This window comes from Sapajus apella, unplaced genomic scaffold (assembly GCF_009761245.1).
Source record: "Sapajus apella isolate SASKATOON/1434 unplaced genomic scaffold, GSC_monkey_1.0 scaffold20, whole genome shotgun sequence".
NCBI classification, from domain to species: Eukaryota; Metazoa; Chordata; class Mammalia; order Primates; family Cebidae; genus Sapajus; species Sapajus apella.
This window is the reverse complement of record NW_022436960.1, coordinates 25,767,307-25,786,045: the sequence shown is the minus strand read 5'-3', so window position 1 is coordinate 25,786,045 and position 18,739 is coordinate 25,767,307. Positions and strand designations below refer to the sequence as shown.

The 18,739-nt window shown below is 51.3% G+C and overlaps 1 protein-coding gene and 1 pseudogene across 4 annotated transcripts in view; one reads left to right on the top strand and one right to left on the bottom strand.

Annotated features, from left to right (window-relative positions):
* Positions 1-915: 915 nt before the first annotated feature.
* The window catches only part of ZDHHC22 (zinc finger DHHC-type palmitoyltransferase 22), a 40,167-nt gene continuing 22,343 nt past the window's right edge, over positions 916-18,739 (bottom strand). For 2 of the 4 annotated variants that reach the window (XM_032287775.1, XM_032287776.1), the window contains exons 2-4: positions 11,868-11,964; positions 8,877-9,416; positions 916-3,638 (exon numbers count right to left, since the gene is read on the bottom strand). In XM_032287775.1, the coding sequence (XP_032143666.1) occupies positions 3,373-3,638; positions 8,877-9,402 (792 nt within the window). In that variant the 5' untranslated portion in view covers positions 9,403-9,416; positions 11,868-11,964 and the 3' untranslated portion in view covers positions 916-3,372. Of the gene's footprint in view, positions 3,639-8,876; positions 9,417-11,280; positions 12,025-18,739 lie in introns of those variants that run through there. The other 2 variants (XM_032287774.1, XM_032287773.1) reach the window with 2 other exon arrangements.
* LOC116557961 lies at positions 9,411-12,686 on the top strand (annotated as a pseudogene).

Sequence of the window (18,739 nt, the reverse complement as noted above, 5' to 3'; positions counted from 1 at the left end):
CTAGGCGTCAAGGATATGACGGTGACTGAGGCAAGTGTGGTGCCTACCCTGTGGAGTATAGACAGCCCATGCTCTAGAATGTGCTGAGGATTCACCACAGCTCCATTCACCCAGCTCCTGTGGCACCGCTGGTCGCCTGTTGGCATGTGTTCAGGGAATGTACACCATCATGACACTGGGCTAGGCTGAGGGTTCTGCGATAGCTCCTTGCAGTTGTATCCTCCCTCAGTCCAGGCCTGTGTGTCTTAGGATGAATCAGAGGCCTTGCCCATTCACCTGCTCAGGGCCCACTCCCTGCAGGGCTCAACACGCTCCCAACTGTCGCCAGGGCTGGAAAGTCTAAGACGTCCAGATGTTGCAGGGGCTGAGAGGGGGGGCCTGGCTGATCCCTAGGAGCAGTTGGCTCTGTCTGTGGGGGAGGAGCAGAGGGACTCTCTGCACTCTTTTCCTTGCCTGTCTTCTGATATGGGGAGGGGAGGGAGAAGAGGAGAAAGAGTGAAAGGAGAAGGAGGGAAAAGGAAGTTCCTAGGTAAGATATTCCATCCCTGGTCCCTGTGGGTCCACAGACCCTAGCACTGAGACCTGTTACTAACCAGAGGTGATACATATTTACCACCACATAACCCAGCCCTGACAAATCACAGTGGACTCTGGCTGAGGGGTGCAGCAGGGCTGGGGGGCCCATGCATGTGCCAGGCACTATCACTTCAGTTGCTGGATTGTGGGGTGTGTCAAGGGTCCCCAGGGAGGAGCAGGGGCAGAAGGGGTAGGTTACTCAGAGAATCTGAGCCGGGGTTATTTACTAACTAAGAAAGAAGTATTTTCAATACTTATTTTAAATATTTGAACAGCTAGTATGACTGCATCAGTGCAGTCCAGCCTTGCTACCAATAGTGCCCACACAATCATATCAAATCCAATTTAAAACCATGTATTTTATTGATGTTCTTCATGGACAATACAGGGGCCATGTGTACAAATGCTACTCAAGTCTCACATCTGGCAACCTCCCCACCATCACTCCATTGACCAGTCTGCAAGCAGCCAACACCCTGGAGGTCGCCCTGTTGCCCTTCCTCAGGATGTCAGGCCTCACCGTGCTGAGACTTCATGAGGCTGGAAACGGCAGGGCTGGCTTCCAAGCTTGAGCTTTGGGGTCAGGAAAGAGTCAAGGCCTAAATTGCCCAGACCTTTCCCTCCTCCCTCTCCCTCCCGTTGCTTAAGTATGGCCAGAATTGGGAGTGAAGATGCCCCCAGTGACTTCTCCATTGAGGCAGCCTAGGCTTCACCTCCTTCAGCGTCTCTATCACATCCTTTCGTTCCAAATGACCTGTCCACCAACCACCAAGATGGCAGAGTGGTCATTTTTCAGGGGGTGTGAATCAGTGCTCATGCGGCAGTGGCAAGGTGCCCCTGATGGCATGAATCTTGTCATCCTGTTCACCACTGCATTGCCAGTGCCTGGAAGAGGCTGGAAATGTAGTTGGCAGTCAATAAATATATGTAGGATGGATGAATGGATGAATGAATATGGGAGGGAGAAGTATGAGCAGGTCAAGCCTATGCTACATTAGCTCTCTAGGGGGCATGAAGGCAGAACCACAGTCAAGTCCTTCCAAGCTCTGCTCAAGAACCAAGGGTGTTGTGCCACTCTCAGTGGGGTTGCTGAGGTCAGCGGTTGGACATCACAGGGTGTGGATGCAGCACTGCTGCCCACATGGATGTCATATTGGCTTTGGGACCCAGTTGGGAGGAGGCGCTTGTGTTGTCCCCACTTCCTCATATGCCCCAGGGGTCTGGTCCTCTGTTTCAGAACACATAGCAGTGCCTCCACCAGAGTCAGTCAGATGCACAGGGATGGTCTGGGAATTGCACCCTTATATTCTGGTCATCTCCATTCCACAGCCTTAACTCACCACTGCCCACCCCACCCCTCTTCCTCCGGCCACCAACACTGACACTGCTCCATCTCCCTGTTCTCAAATGCCAGTCCCCTCAACCACCCAGGTAGCCCTGTCTCTGCAGAGACTCTCTCCAATAGCTGTTGGGTTCTGATTTTCAGATGCCTTCCATGCCCACACTCCCCACCAGGAAAGCAAATATCTCACAGGCATCTCTGCAGATCTTGCCTCTGGGTCCAGCAATCGCAACCAGGACGCCAGAACCTTGGGGTTGGAAGGAATGTGTAAGCTCACCTAGAATGACCCTGTGTGGAAATCCCTTCCACAGCATGCCTGGCAGACAACTGCCTAGACTCTGCTGGAATACCTTCAGTGATAGGGTACTCACTACCTTCACAGGCAGGCAGCCATTCAAACATTGAACAGTTTCAGCTGCTGGAATGCCCTTTGTACAGGGCATTAATGAACCCAATTGTTCCTCTCACTTCTCCCTTTCCCCTAGACATTATTCCTACATGTTTCTAACAACACATCTCACCACCACCCTTCTCTCTCTCTCTCTCTCTATCTATCTATCTCTCTCTCTCTCACACACACACACACAACACACACACTCACACACACTCACGCCCTTCCATATGGTTATGCAGTTGAATGCCCGCTTCATTTATCGAATGTAATTCTCCTTCCCTCTGACTTCTTCCTTGCCTTCCCAGCATCTGGCAAAGACCTGGGGGCTGGAGATCAAGTAGAAAGGTTGGAAGAGTTCCAGGGAGAGGAAGTATCCAGCCAGACCCTGGGCTGGGCTGTGCTGGCCAGGTGGGGAAAGGTGGACAGGGAGTAGCAGTTGTAAAAAGCAGGCCATTGATTGCTGTCTCCCAGAAAAAAGATCTTGAACCTGGGATGGTGGGGGCAGGCGCAGCAAGCCACTGAATTCTTTTTCCTACAGAGGGGATGCGGACATACACCCACTCTTTCCCAACTCCCCTAGCAGTTGGCAGAGCTGACTTGGCTGCCTCTTACACGTGGTGATTTTAAATATTTGCCAGCCTCTAGGTCCCAGGGAGTCTCATACCAGCAGCAAGAATCCACTCCCCTCTCCCAACATGGGGACGGAGAGGAAGGGCTCCAGCAGACAGCAGTGATGACTGAAACATGGCGGAGAAGGGATGAGCCAGGAAGAGGGGAAAGTAGGGGTCCCAAGGGGAAGGAAGGAAAGCAGAGGCAGCCTAATGGCCAGCAGCCACGTGGCTGGCTCGTGCAGAGCCTAGCAATGCCTGGGTGGACATTTTTCCTCCTTGTCATGATCCACCCGCCCACACTGTTCTCCTGGGCAGAAGACAAGGGGAAGATGCTAAGACCTTACCAGCACAAATTGTAGTGGGTCATGGGTGGAGACAAGGCTGCCGTGGTTTTATGCTCAGGAGGAGTCAAGACAGAGGGAGAGGAAGATAAATTATGGGAATGTCTGCTACTTATCCTGCTGCTTGGAGCTCTCACTTCCGACATTGAACATGGGAACCAGCAGGCCCAGCAGCCACCTCTTTCCGAAGACCTCTTGTAAGTTCTTGCGCCAGGGACGGGCCCTCACTGCCACCCCCTTCCGCAGCTGGTGGCGGGTCTGCCCGCGGAGGATCAACAGCAGCTGGTGGCAGCAGAAGCCTGCGCAGGCCAGGCCGATGGCGAACCAGAGGTAGAGCATGAGGATGACGAACATTTCAGAACCCAGGACAGCTCCTGCAGGGCAGTGGGAGGGGAAACACCAGAGCCTCTTTACAGCCAGGCCACCTGCAGAACTGTGATCCAGGCAGGCTTTCCACTGGGAAGGGGGGAGATGAATGAGACTGGCACTACATTTTGTAGCAACCTCATTGCTGCAGCTGCAGTGAGGGAGAGGAAGGAAGAACTCGCTGCCCTACCTTTTGCTTGGTGCGGATGGCACCTGAGGCAAAAGGGGAAAACTGGAGACGTGGCTGAGAAGAGAGATTAGTTTGATGAGCTTGGCAAGGGGAGCCCTCAGCTCCTGGGGCAGCACCTGGCCACTGATAACGTTTCCGTAAAGTCAGGGATGACTCTGTCTCTCTGCTTTCCCCTTTTGGGCTGGAAGCAGGGTGAAGGGGTTTTGCTCAGGAGGAGAGAGGGGTGAGCTGAGGACCCTAAAGAGGGAGCGGGTACCTGGGCAGCTGTCTAGACAGCAGCACCTTCTCCCCACTGTTCTGGGAGCGCTGGCTGAGAGGACTCAGGAAACTGACAGTATGATGGAGAGCCGGGAAGAATAAGTCACGAGCTTAGTCTCAAGGGCAGCCCAGAGCGCCAACTTAGAGAATAATTCAGTCATCATTAATGTTAACAAGAGGACAGTGTGGCCACCATGGCATTCCACCAGAGCTAGCTCCGTCAGTCAAAGCTTGCTAGAAGAGGCCCCTAAAGTCATAAGCCCTGTATCATGGGGCAGGATCTCCCCAGAATCCCTCTAAGCCAAGCACTTCCTATTACTAGTTTTAAATAACCACTGAGTAAGAGCTTTCACACTCTTCCTGAGGGTTCGGGTGTCTGGTCCATGCAAGGTTTGAGTCTCCCAGTTGTGTGGACTTGCACAAGTGTCTTAACCTCTCAGTTGCAGCTTGCTCATCTGTACCATGGGTATAACAATAATAACAATAACGATTTCATATGGCTGCATGATTCAAGAAAATGATGTTCAGGGTGGTCAGCATCCTGGTTCACACTCAGTACGGTGCTCCCAGCAGAGGGTCATTTTACAGAGCGGGAGACCACAACCAAAATGAGTTCAAGTTTAACTCCTGAAACTATCAAGCTTTCTCCTTCTTTCCATGGCTTAGAGTCCTGGCTGGGCTGCACTTTGGCAGCTGTGGCAAAGGACACTTACCTTGACCTACCCAGCAGCCAGGGCACTGGACCTGGAGTTAATTCAAAAGCCCTCCTTGGCCCTTGGCTCCCTATAGGGCAATTCTGTCACCTCCTCTGGTGGGGTGGGGGCACCTGCTCTAAGGACACCACCTTACAATCTATTCTGTCCCTGAAAATCTCAACCATATTTTGCCCTTTCCCTAACCTTCTCTTGCCCCAGACCAACTCTTCCCAAGCCTCTCCAGCCTCCAATTTCCAGAGGTCTGGGAACTGGGCTTTCAACACTTTGTCCATTCTGAACAGTAGTGGACTCAGCAGCCAGGGAGGATGTACATCTGATTCAGATTCTCTCATTAGCAGCTTCCTTTTGTCCTCATTCCTAGGAGCTTGGGTATCCATTTTTTTTGTTGTTTGTTTGTTTGTTTTACAAAGTTGGAGACAGATAGGCCCAGCTGCCATCTAGAGCAGCCCCTCCACCAGCACAGGGGCAGCAGTGGGATGGGCTCACATTGGGCTGCCCATCCCCTGACCGACTTCTTCCTTGTCGGCACATGTTAGCTTGGGCAGCCATGTGCACGATGGAGGAACCCTGGTCCATGGTGCCCTTTGGTGTGAGGAATGCTAACAGGCAAAGATGGCCCTGGAGCTGGGATGTAAGAACATCAGAGCTGTCAAGCTTAGGGCTGTCTTGCAATGAATGCTGCCCCAGGAACAAGCCTGGGAAGATGGAAGCTGTTTCCCACAGGGTTTTTTCCTGGCACTAAATCAAGGCATGAGAAAAAGACCTTGCGGCCCTTTCTTGGCCCCATGCAGCAGCTACAAAAGGCTATTCTGGGGACCTGCTTTCTCTAAAAGTGTTTGAATTTGCCTGACCTGGCTGCTTCAGCTCCTCTTGACTATTTAATAATAGTTCTGCTTCTTTTCAAAAATCACAGAATTTTCCTAATGGGCTTAAAAGGACACATCCGCCAATCTCCCTTGCCCCTTCCTCCCAACAAGCATCTATAACACCTTTGACAGATCATTACCCAGCATATTTTTTAGTACATCCAAGGACAGTAGCTCCCTCCCTCTCAAAGTGGCTTATTCAAGAAACAGCTTCAGAGAGGCAGTGTGGTGTAGTGGAGAGGCTATGAACTTTGGAGGGTAGCAGTCCCAACTCTAAATCTTGAGTTGAAATCATATCAGCTGTGTGGCATTGGTGCAACTTAACCTTGCTGAGTCTTTGATTTCTCAGCCTTAAAAATGGATATGATAATACGGACTTGTCATGAGGAATAGGTGAAACAAGACATGCATAGCGGGTGGCACATAATAGGTGCTCAATGAACATGAGTCCCCTTTCCCTCCTACTGGACTTTCTGGTAGCACCCACCATGCTGGTGTACTTACCCATATGCCAAGATACAGATCAGATGGTGGCATCTCCATTTCCCAGATAAGAATAAGGTTAAGAGAGGTGACACAACAACCCGTACTGGTCCCACAACACCAAAAGAAAGGACAGCTTCTGAAAGCTAACTAGCTAGCCACCTTCCACGTTGGATCAGCTAAGGACCTCACCTTCACACTAGAAGACCCCTCCCTCTTTTAGCTCTCAAAGCCCAAACTCACAGCCATCCATGCTCTGGTGATAGATCTGACTCAGATCTGTACCAGAGTTGGGGACAACTCAATTTCTTTCTTTCTTTTTTTTCTTGAGACAGGGTCTTGCTCTGTAGCCCAGGCTGGATAGAGTGCAGTGGCACGATGATAGCTCACTGCAGCCTCAAACTCCTGGGCTCAAGCGATCCTCTCACCTCAGCCTCCCGAGTAACTGGAACAGCAGGCACATGCCAGTAGGCCCATCTACTGTATTTGTTTATTTGTTTATTTTTGTAGCAATGGAGTGTCACCATCTTGCCCAGGCTGATCTGAAACTGAATTTGTATTAAGCAACCCATGCTTCTTACTCCTTCCTGTCCGCCTATCCTCCTGAGCAGATGAGAGAGGGTGCTCTCAACTGTTCGGATTGAGGGTTGGGGAAGAAGCGGAATGGGAAAGAGAAAGCTGAACAGGTGGGGTGTATGTCATGGGAGGGAGAGAGGGAGGGTTGTCTAGACGAAAGATGAAAGGTCGCCAAGGATGACATGGGAGAGTAGGAGGTAAGAAGTCTTGGTCGCCTTTTCCCAGTGGGTATGCTGAGGAAGCAAAAGACGCTGGAACTCATCCTTATGCTGGCACAGAAGTCTGGGCCCCAAGGTGGGCACTCACTCACTGTTCTCCCATAAGATCAAACCTAGCACATATGGACAGGCCTCAGATTTATCTCAAATCAAACCATTTCAAGGTCCTCCTTCTGGAACCATCCATTTTTACGGTTGGCAAAATACTTGGAAAAGAAAGTAGAAGCAGGCTTGTTGGCTCTCCTCATCCCTCCACCTGTCTGTGCTCACACTCCACCCCCTAGCCCACCCACCCACCTTCCCCCGTCCTGGTTATTTTGGTCCCAGCAGCCTCCTGTGCCAATGCTGGGATCCAGAAGGCCTGAAAGCTGTGAGTTCTGGACCCAGCTCAGCCACCAGCCCTAAAGGCAGCCCCCATAGCTAGGTCTCCCCCTGTACCTCTGTGTTCCCACTGCCAAATGGCAAGATAGTTCTACGCCTGGGAAGAACTGGGCTGTAGCCACCACAAACACTGAAATGATGGCTTCCCCCAGAGTAGAGCAGAATTTTTATGAATGTTCAGCCCAGGCACCTCAAAACAATTTTGGGCTTTCAGTGGAAGTAGCTGCCCCCTATCTTTCTTTGCTCCTAGAAGGCCAACAGGTGAGGAAGCATGCTCTATTCCCTGAGCTACTGCGGAAGAGCATCAGACTGTGGATTAAGGACCTTAGAGGCAGACCGGAGACTGCTACTCAGTAGTAGGAAGACATTGGGCATGCCACTTAATCCCATCTGAGTCTCAGTTTCATCATCTGAGAAATGGAGATAACATTGCCATCCATGGACGCACAAGCACATGTACACTACCTATTGCGGAAGCTAAGCCATTCAGAGTCAAAGGCCAGGATAGGGAGGAAGTGGAAGAAACACAGTAAGAGCCAGTATCAAGGCCAAATAAAGTAAGAACTGCCACCAGGAGCCAAGTCCTTCTAGGGCCAGGTATCAGGAAGTGGTCCTTGGTGGATACTAAAGTACAGTCCTTGTCCAGGCGTGGCAGCTCATGCCTGTAATCCCAGCGCTTTGAGAGGTCAAGGCAGGCAGATCACTTGAGGTCAGGAGTTCAAGACCAGCCTGGCCAACATGATAAAACCCCGTCTCTACTGAAAATACAAAAATTAGCTGGGTGTGGTGGCACATGCCTGTAATCCTAGCTACTCAGGAGGCTGAGGCAAGAGAACTGCTTGAACTCGGGAGGTGGAGTTTGCAGTAAGCAGAGATAGCACCACCCTACTACAGCCTGGGTGATGGAGTGAGACTCTGTCTCAAAAAAAAAAAAAAAAAATCCCTGCTTCTCCCAAGTTCCCTCTGCTCTGAGCCATCAGCAGGCTGGAGAACAGGCTGGTGAGAGCAAATCTAACAGGCAGGAGGACAGGGCTTACCTCTGGTTGGGCTGGGCTGGCAACAAGTTCAATATTACTGCAATTGGTTAGTGAGACCTCTGGAGAGCAGAGTCCTTCGGTGACATGTGAGCAGCACTGGGGTCCAGGCAGAGGAAGGTCATAGCATGGAACCTCACAGGGCCACATGGACGAAGGGCCAGCACCCAGCCCTGCCTGGCAAGGTGTATTGCCTGGATGCCCCAACTTTATAGCACATGGACAGCATGATGGATGCGGATGATGGGGGCAAGGGGGGACGTTGCCAATAAAATACAGCATGTTCATTTAATTTGCATTTCAGATAGCCAATAGCAAATTTTCTGTGTGCCTCATACAATATCTGAAACATAATTATACCAAAAAATTGTGAGTTATTTATCTGAAATTTTAATTTAGCGGAATGGTCTGTATTTTTATTTGCTAAATCTGGCAACTTTTGGGGTTGGGGTTTGGGGTCCGGCAACCTTTTGGGGTGGGAGGTCTTTGTGTAGAGCCCAACCTGCCTGCCAAGGCCCACTCACCGGAGAAGAACTGGCTGATGGAGGTGGGCAGGAGCGTGAGGAAGGCCAGGGGGTGGGCGAAGGAGATGGAAAGGACCGCGGAGATGTAGGCCACGCCGGCCACCATGGAGTAGAGGCAGGCCAGGGAGGTGTAGAGGCAGAACAGGACGAAGTTGCGCATGTTCCTGCTGCCGATGCAGTTGCCGGTGAAGAAACAATGATGGTCGTGCCTCAGGGTGACTCTGGCGCACACTCGGCAGAAGTGGGTGCTAGGTGAGGGGCACGGAGCCTTCGTGGCCGAGGCCCCCTGGCAGGCGCCCAGGTCGTCCGGGGAGTTCTGGATGACCAGGACGTAATTGCCCAGGGCATTGGCGGAGAGGAATAGGAAGAGCGCCCCGTGGAGCAGGGCCGGCGAGAAGAGCCGGGCGGCCGCGGGGTCCTCGCGCATGCTGGGCAGGAAGAGGAAGAGCTGCAGCACGAAGGTCACCAGGGAGATGCACAAGAAGTAGGCGGGGGCCACCACGTTGAGCAGCCGCAGGGCCAGCATCCTCGATTACATTCCTGCGGGGCCCGGGATGAGAAGAGGACTGGCTGACTGCGGCGTCCAGGGGGCGCCCTTGCGCGCTCATCAGCGCCGCGCGTCTGGGTCGCTGCACGCGACTCCACGCCCCCAACCCCTACCCCGCGGATTTCCCCTCCCCAGTCCCCCAACCCCGGACCAGGCAGGCCAGAGACCCCGAGCCCGCAGCGGCCTCGGGTCCAGGCCCTACCTGGGGATGACTACTGTCTGGGGTTTTGAGCGAGCTCGGCGCCTTGGCGAGGCAGAGTCAGGCACAGGAGGGCAGGACTCGTCTGCAGTCTACGGGAGTTGTGAGGGTGGGGGGCGCTGGGGGATAGGGCTCCTCCCCTCTGTGGCTGTGGAAACAAGCCCAGGTTTGGGATTTCTGGTTCAGACCTCCCTAGGAGAAAGGGAAGGATTTGGGGTCCGGGACAGAGAAATCAGCAGCATTTGACCTGCTGGAAGTCCTGCTTCACACTCCCCTTTCTCCTCCGGCGCGCCCCCACCCACACACACATCTCGGGCAGCACTCAGGGACCTCACCGGTTACCCAAGGCTCTTTGGAGGTATGTGTGCGTGCGGGCCCACGATGTGTGTGTGTGTGTGTGTGTGTGTGTGTGTGTGTGTGTCCTTGTGCGTGACTCTGTACGTGTAATCTGCGCGCTTGAGTATCTGTATTTGTGTACGTATATATCTGCGTGTACAGACACGCAGCCTCTGCCACCTAGCTTTTAAAAAATCAATTAAAACAATCGATACATTCACACTCGCTCTCGGGCACCAGGTGGGGTTGGGGGCACAGCCAGAATGCCTGTATCCGCGGGTCCTGGCCAGCACATCTCTCCAACGCTGGCTGCCCAGACTATTTCTTTGCAAAGAGGGTTTTCATTTGAGGCGAAATTGAAATCCCCCCTTCGCGCCTGCCTCCCGCCCTCCTGGTGGGAGAAATCCAAACAACCCTCATGGCGCCGAAATCCTTTTCATGGGGACAAGCCCGCCCTGTGCGCACGAGTGGATGCTTGGCCAGCCTTTCCTGGGATCGACCCCTCTGCCTTGCTCAGCCCTCACCGCGTTCCCACCCCACCCCACTCCTCACAGCTGGGGTTCCTGGCCAGTCTCGGAAGCCACCGAGAAATAGGATTCCGTGCGCCCGAGAGAACTTTTCCAGGGGCTAAGGAATCTGCCAGCCGGAGGCGCGAGAAAAGTTCTGGGAAGGCGGTTGCGCCTAGGACGGGTGGATGCCAAGGGGCCTCCGTCCAGGCTGTCCCGTCAGGACCGGGCGACTGGTCACCTTGGAATCCCTTTTGCAGGTGCCAACGCCCCCCGGGAACCCGCACCCCCTGAAGAGGGCGGGCCTCTCCCTGCATCTGGGGCGCAGAGCAGGGCACGCCTGAGGGTGGTCTCCGGGGGCTGGGCACCGCCTCCCGTCATGCGCCGCCAGCGGTTGCGGCGGCGCTGCCCACCCCAGAGAGCCCTCGGCCTGGGGCTCCATTGAAGCAAGTGTCTTCCCCGCGCCGGTCGCCAGGGGGGCGCGGGAGCAGCCAGATGCGCCGCAGAGCTGGGAAGGCGAAGGACAGGGGCGAGGGGAGTGAGGGGCGCTCGGCCGGCAGCCTCAGCTCGGGCCTTCGCGGGAGAAGGGACAGCGGGGGCCTCCCGTGGGGCCCCGGGGCGCAGGGAACTGTCCGTTCAGCACTGGCGCCTGCCTCGCCCGCGGCAGAGGGCGGCACAGCCGGAGCCCTGGGAACACCGGCAGCGAGGGCAGCCACCGGCTTCTCGGCCACTGCCTCCCGGACACACGGGAAGCCGACCCCAGCGCCTCAGCCGCCGCACTGCCGCCGCCGCAGAGGGGCGAGGAAATGAACTCACCGAGCTCTGGCCGCCGACAAGAGGAGCCCCAGACGCTGGCTCTCGCCCTGCCCGAGGCTGCAAAGTTGTGGGCTCGGCCCGGCTGGCTCGCAGCCTGCGCTTCGCGTCGGGAACTGGGCAGGTAGCGGGGATGTGGGGAGGAGGGAACCCGCAGCTGCTGGCTTCCCACTTGGGCGCCAGCGAGTAGGGGCCAGGAAGCGGCGGGGATGGCAGCTGGGCACCCCCCAGCCCCGCCACTCCTCCCTCCGCTCCTGGGGGCGGTGCTCTGGCCGCCAGTCTCAGCATCGTGGATTTGCCCCCCTCCCCTCTCGGTTCCCCTTGAGCGGGCTGGGGCTCCCTGCCTGGTTTCAGCCGCCCGTTCCAGCTGGGAGATTGGGATTCAGCCCTGATGTGGATGCTCTAGACATCACCCTGCCATTCCCTCTTGGCTGTGTCCCACGACCTTCCCTGCTCTCCCCTCGGACTGAAGGGAACCCTGGGGGTTTGAGAGGTCAGCTTGCCAGGGCAACACCCATGAAGATCAGCGTCATCTCCTCTAAAGGGCTATGTACAGAGGGTTGGGAGTTGGGACTCTGGAGCCTGTCTACCTGGGTTTGAATATCCACCATTCACTACTGTGAGCTCCCAGATTCCAGTTTCTTCGTCTGTAAATTCCAGTGTGATCTTAGATTCTAGTTTCCTTATCTGTAAAACAGAGACGTGAGGGTTAAATGGCAATCTATGTAAAACCCTTAAACAGGGCTTGCCCAGGGCAAGCACTGCTTGATTAGATCATAATTAGAGACACTACTTATCTGGCCCCTATTAGGTAGCAGGAGATGTGCTAAGCCTTTAGCATAAGATGCTTCCTTAATCCTCTCAGCCTGATCTGTGAAGCTGGCTGAGCCCCATTCTGGGGATGAGGAGGCTGAGGCTCAGAGAAGCTAAGTCGCATGTCTAAGGTCATACAGCCGTGAAGTGACAGAGCCTGGACTTGAACCTGTTTCTAGCATGAATGCTGCTACTCTCAGCCTCCGCACAACCCAGTATCGTCCTGGGACCCAGGGGCAGCTCTGATTTGGGAGAAAGAAAGACAATGGGAGTTTATCCAGACACAGAGCTTGAACTTGGAGCTTCTGCTTAGAGCCCCACCCCCACCTTCCTATTTCTATTTCCTTTCCCTGCCAGGGCTCCACTCTGCTAAGGTGAGTTCTATGAGGCACCAAGAGGGTAGTGACACCAGTGTGTATCAAACAGTGGGGGTGTGGGGGAGCAGAGAGAGCCTTAGAAATATCAAACACTGCAGGAATATTGGTGCCATCACTATCCTCAATTTCCTGGGTGTCATAGCTCACCTACCTGCCCTGTTCCACTCCTCTGGATGATGGCATACTTAATCAATAAATAATTGTTTATTGCTTTCTCAACTGGCTGATTAAAACAAGAGCAATCCCTTGAAATGAGGGCCGTATGCTGATCAGCTCAGCCTCTATTTTTGAATCACCAGACACTGTTTTCTCTGTAATTTATCAGTGTACATCAAAATAAAAAAAAAAAGGCCAAGAAACCTTTTCACATTCTGAAAGGATTTTACATATAAGCGAAAGAACAGTATGCCACATGGTGGCCGTGAGCAGCTGGTAGCCTTGTGAGTTCCAGTGGCCACAGGACAGACACGGGGAAGCACACATGGCCCTTTTCCCTTCAGAGCAGCTTTGGATCATAATCGCGGCGGTCTGGGCCCCTTTTCACAAGCTCTGTCTGCCTCTCACATGGGCTTGACAGGGAGGGAGCCTGGAGTGCCTGGGTTTGGGTATACTGACTGAAGCTCTCCATTCCCCAAATACCTTGTGAGTCGGGTGATATTTCTAATTTTATTTTGCATATGGGTGTGAGGTGGGAAGGTGTGTGTCTGAATTTGTGTGTATGAGGAAAGGGAAAGAGAGAAAGAAGCTAAGCGAACGTGGGAGGATGTGAGTGGGGGAAGGGAGTATCAGCCAGGAAAGGAAAGGAGTTCTGGCCGTGGAAACACACACGGACAAGGCCAGATAAGAATTATTGCTTATCCACAGAAAAGGACATTAAAGCTTCAATCTAAAGCTAGTGGTTCCTCAGCCCTCCTTAAGGAATGGTGAAGGGAAGCATGCCAAATGCCATTTTGTTTTTCTAAAACATATGCTTATTCCTGACAAAATCAATAGGAAGGCAAAATCAATATGAAAACCTCACTTGGATTCTGGCCCCATGAGAGTCAAATAGACTAAGAATGAGCATTTTATTGCCATTTACTAGCTGTGTGACCATAAACAAGTCACTTAACCTCTCTGCTCTCAGTATTCTCATCCGTATAATGGGAATACGAATGCTGATGTTACTGGTGATGATGATCAAATGGGTTCATGTAATTTAAGTGCCTTAGCGTCTCCCTCATCCTCTTTAGGGCCCTTCTTTTCATCCATAGGACTCTCTTCTCTTTCCAACTAAAATGAGAGCTCCTTGCCTATGTTGGAAACGTTTCGGGGTCTCTTCCATATTGTCTAATAGGATGATTTGCCCAGAGTCGACACTAAGTAAGTCTCTTGATTGATGAATTGCTACTGGTCTGTCTCTGAAAGGAAGAGCTATATTCTGAGGTCTTTGAAATGTCTGGTGAGGGCTGGGCACAGTGGCTCATACCTGTAATCCCAACACTTTGGGAGGCTGAGGTGGGCGGATCACCTGAGGTCAGGGGTTTGAGACCAGCCTGGCCAACATGGAAAACCCTGTCTCTACTAAAAATACAAAAATTAGCTGGGCATGATGGCAGGTGCCTGTAATCCCAGCTACTCAGGAGGGTGAGGCAGGAGAATCCCTTGAACCCAGGAGGCAGAGGTTGCTGTGAACTGAGACCACACCATTGCACTCCAGCCTGGGTGACAGAGCAAGACTCTGTCTCAAAAAAGAAAGAAGAAAAGAAAGAAAGAAAAAGAAAGAAAGAAAAGAAAGAAAGAGAGAGAGAGAAAGAAAGAAGAAAGAAAGAAAGAAAGAAAGAAAGAAAGAAAGAAAGAAAGAAAGGAAGAAAGGAAGAAAGGAAGGAAGGAAGAAAAAGAAGGAAAGGGAAAGGAAAGGAAGGGAAAGGAAAGGAAAGGAAGGAAGGAAGAAAGAAAGAAATGTCTGGTGAGGACACATTTGCCATTGATCTTGCAACCTACCACCACCCACCCTGATTCTAATCTCATCCTCCATAAACAGTGACAGAAATAATTTATAAACTACAGTCTCCATTGTTCTTGTCATAGATTCCTATAGTTAAGCTATGACTGTACCTGCAGGCAGTCCCATGGGGGCGGGGACACAGATAAGCATCCCCTTGCTGTCCAGCGCTTTCCTGGAGATACGCGCCCTCAATCTTGCTATTTGGTGGTGTTATTTGAATAAAATGAATTCTCTTTCAAGTGAAAATTATTCCACTTTGCCTCAGAATGTTGTTTTACAAGGAGAGAAATCCATGTAGCAGGCAGCTTCTGCCTTGAGTGAGGAGCCCCGCCTCCATGTCTGTCAGGCAGATAACGCCCCAAATGTTTTGGATGGAGATTATTCCAAAGTGCAAGGAGCTGCACCTAAGAAGGCTGGTGGGGGTTTTCTTTCATTTTCATGCTCTTATTTCAGATAGATCAAGGTGAAGATAGGCTGGGGTCAGGATACTCTTTAGTGCTGACAGCGGGTCATAGCCAGGGCTAGCCACAGAGTGCTTCCCAAGCCTCAGAAGGCTTGCTAAGATGCCGTCCCTGCCTGCCCAGATTTGGAAAACATACAAGCGTAATCTTCGTTTTAGCCAACTACATTTGTGAAAATTGGATTATCACAGAGTTTCTATTTGGAGGTGGTAATTTACTTTGCTAACTATGTCTTCACTTTACCAATGATAACATTACTTTGATGTAATAAAGTGCTTTGCAGGCTACAAAGTACATCCACAAAATTAAAATTTCATCCCATGAATCTCCCTCAACAGCCTAAACTAGCTGGGATCAAAACTGTCAAACCCATTTTTCTTAGGAGGAAGCTGAGGTTCAGAGATTTGCTGCATGTTAATTTGCAAGACTTGTCTATGTTTGATTTGAAATATGATTTAATATGAAAAAAAGCCTCATCAATATTTAACTTTTCTGGAACATGTCAGTTGCATAAAGGAAGCAGATATGTAACATATCTCCCCCAGAGTAACAGACCCAAAGGATCTCCCTTTACCTAAAACTGCTGTGCTCTGTACATTCTGCAGCCATCCACACTGTCTTCAACATTTGTTACCACACGACAGCAATATATTTGTCTGTTTGCTGTCTGTCTCTCCCCACTGAAATCTCAACTTCATGAGAGCAGGATTTGAACTGCTTTGTTCACTGCTATATCCCCAGTGCCTATAACAGTGTCTGGCACATAGTAGGTGCTCAGTAAACATTGGTTCAGTAAATAAATGTAATATGCATAAACATGTAAGCCTGCAGCACATTAATCAAATGCCCTCAGGCACTCCACTGTTTGTGGTGTTAAGGAGGTGTTCGTGATTAGGGGCAGAGATGCTCAGCCTCCAAGCTCACATGTCAAGGTAGAAACTACAGGTCTGGGTGACAAGTAACCCCAGTGGTCTCCCAGCGATTGGTGTATGAGGGTGGAAGTCTTGGCTTAGCTTGAGAAAGCCGCTTTTGCAGTATCTAGGCTTTGGAAGAATGAACGAATGGGCTTTTTCACCAATTAGCCATGGGACCGCTTAGGCAGTCCCAGTAGGGATGCCTGCGCCTGTGGACAAGCAAGCACGCAGCCCTGCGGAAGTGGTGGCAGCATGATTAACTGGCCCTTTCATCTCAGAGCATGCAGGAGGCAGAGGAAGGAGAAAGGAGGGGTAGAGAGGAAGAGAAGAGGAGGGAGGGAGAGGGCAGATGGGAGAAGAGAGAAAAGGAGAGAGGAAGGAGGAGAAAAGGGGGGTCGCGAGAGGGTGCTCACTTATGTGTCTGACACACCAAGCTTATGTCTTCATGATGGAGGAGGCTCAGGAGGAGCAGGGCAAGATCAGCTGTCTCCATTGAGATCCCTGCAATGTCAGGTGTCCAGGATGCGAGGGAATGACGCAGAAGGTTGACATCTCAATTACAGGAGGAGCGGAGTGAGATCAAGGGAGTGAGGTCCCCGCAGTGCTCTTGGCTGTTTGGAGACCTCTTAGATATGTTGTTCCAGTCACACAGCAGCAGACAGCATAAAACTCACATGCCTGACCCCTCCTTTCTCCCTCCCCTGGCCCCAGCAGAGATGGCCCAGGCCCCAGCAGAGAGGCAGTGTGTTGTGACCACTAAAATCACAAGTTTTTGGTGTCTGTTGACCTGAGCTTGTATCTCTGCGTTACCCTTCACTGGCTATGTGACCTTGAGCAAGTGCCTTAGCGTCTCTGAGTCTCAGATTCGCTCTCCATTAAATAAGGACTTTGGCTAACTTGCAGTTTGTTGTGAGTTTTTTGTTTTCTGGGGTGTTTTGTTTTGTGATGGAGTTTCACTCTGTCACCCAGGCTGGAGTGCGATGGTGCAGTCTCAGCTCACTGCAACCTCTGCCTCCCCGTTCAAGGGATTCTCCTGCCTCAGCCTCTCGAATAGCTGGGATTACAGGCACGTGCCATCATGCCCAGTTAATTTTTTTTTTTTTAATAGAGATGGGGGTTTCACCATGCTGGCCAGGCTGGTCTGGAACTCCTGACCTCAGGTGATCCACCCACCTCGCCCTCCCAAAGTGCTGGGATTATAGACGTGAGCCACCATGCCCAGCCTGTCATGAGTTTTAAATGACAAAGATGCCAGTCAGCTTAATAGCACCTGCCTTTTCTACCTGATATAGCACCCCCAGCCACCACATAATCCTTCTGGCTGCACAGCACCTCCTGCTTTTATAATGATCTTGCTTGTATGTTTAGCTACTTGTCTATTGCCTCTTTCCATTTGAAAGACTACAAACGTCCAAGGGCCAGGACTCACCTGCCAGCTGTGTTTCCGTAGCCAGCATAGTGCCTGGCACCATGGGCACTCAATAAATATCTGAATGAATAAGTTATAAATAAATATAATTATAAATAAATTAATGATAAATTATATCTCAATGCCTGACCTTTAAAAAATAGGCTAGAGGGAGCAATGGATAAACAACATTTAGCAAAATAAGATAAATATTTACGGATCCAAGGCCGATAAGGAGCCAGGGCCTACACATTGGTTATTTTATCTTTATAAAAACTCTGCCTAGGGAAAGACTGACTCTACCTATTTTAAAGAGGGGAAAGTGGAGGCTGGGAGAAGTTAAGAGATTTTCCATGACTGCAAAGCCTGCTGACGGCAAAAACAAAATCCAGGTCACTTGATTCCAAAGCCCAAGCTTTACCCACTGTGGTCCTGGCCTCTCACACATCAGCCCTCACGCTGACATAGAAGTAGCCCTCCTATTCTCCTATGTAGAGGTAGCATATTATGCTGATGTGGACCTCTTACATTCTGCAATTAGCCAGTCAGAGCCTTTTCCCAGTGAAACATGGTGTGAAAGAATGGGCTTTTTACTGGAGACAGGGAGTCGGGTGGGATGGGGGAGAAGAATCAGCAAAAACAGGTCTGCAGTAAGGAATAGAAGTTTCAGATGGGACCAGAGGAGGAAAAGGGACTCCAAGGAGAAAGTCCAGAGAGCATTCAGGGCACAGGTTCTGGGGTCAAAGGACCCTGGTTCAGGTTTCAGCTCCAAGTCACTTGTGCAACTTTGAGCAAGCCAGCTAACTTCTCTGTGTCTCTGTTTCCTGATGTATAAAAGAGGGTTAATGACAGCTTTCGCCCGATAGGGTTGTTACATAGGTTAAGCAAGACAACATCTATAGAGCACTTAGAGTAGTGGCTGCCATAGTAAGCATTAAATAAGTGACAAGTTCTGTAATGAACTATGATTAGGTTCCACGGCATGTGATAGAAGCTACAAGACAAAACTGGTTTAAACTAAGATGAAAGTTTATTTCACTGTCACGTAAATGAAGTTTAATGGAGCCCATCTAGGGCTGATGCAGAGGCTCCAAGGTCATGTGAGACCTAGACTCTATCTTGCTCTGTCATCCTGAACATGCTGCCTCATGGTCCAGAACAACTGCTTCTATCCCAGCCATCATGCCCATATTCCAGCCATCTAAAAGGAAAAAAGGAGAAAGAACAGGCCCCTCATTTTTCTTTTTTTTCAGATGGAGTCTCGCTCTGTCACCCAGGCTGAAGTGCAGTGGCATGATCTCGGCTCACTGCAATCTCTGCCTCCGAAGTTCAAGTGATTCTCCTCCCTCAGCCTCCCAAGTTGCTGGGACTACAGGCATGCACTGCCATGGCTGTATTTTTAGTAGAGATCTGGTTTCACCATGTTGGCCAGGCTGGTCTCGAACTTCTGGCCTCAAGTGATCTGCCTGCCTTGGCCTCTCAAAGTGCTGGGATTACAGGTG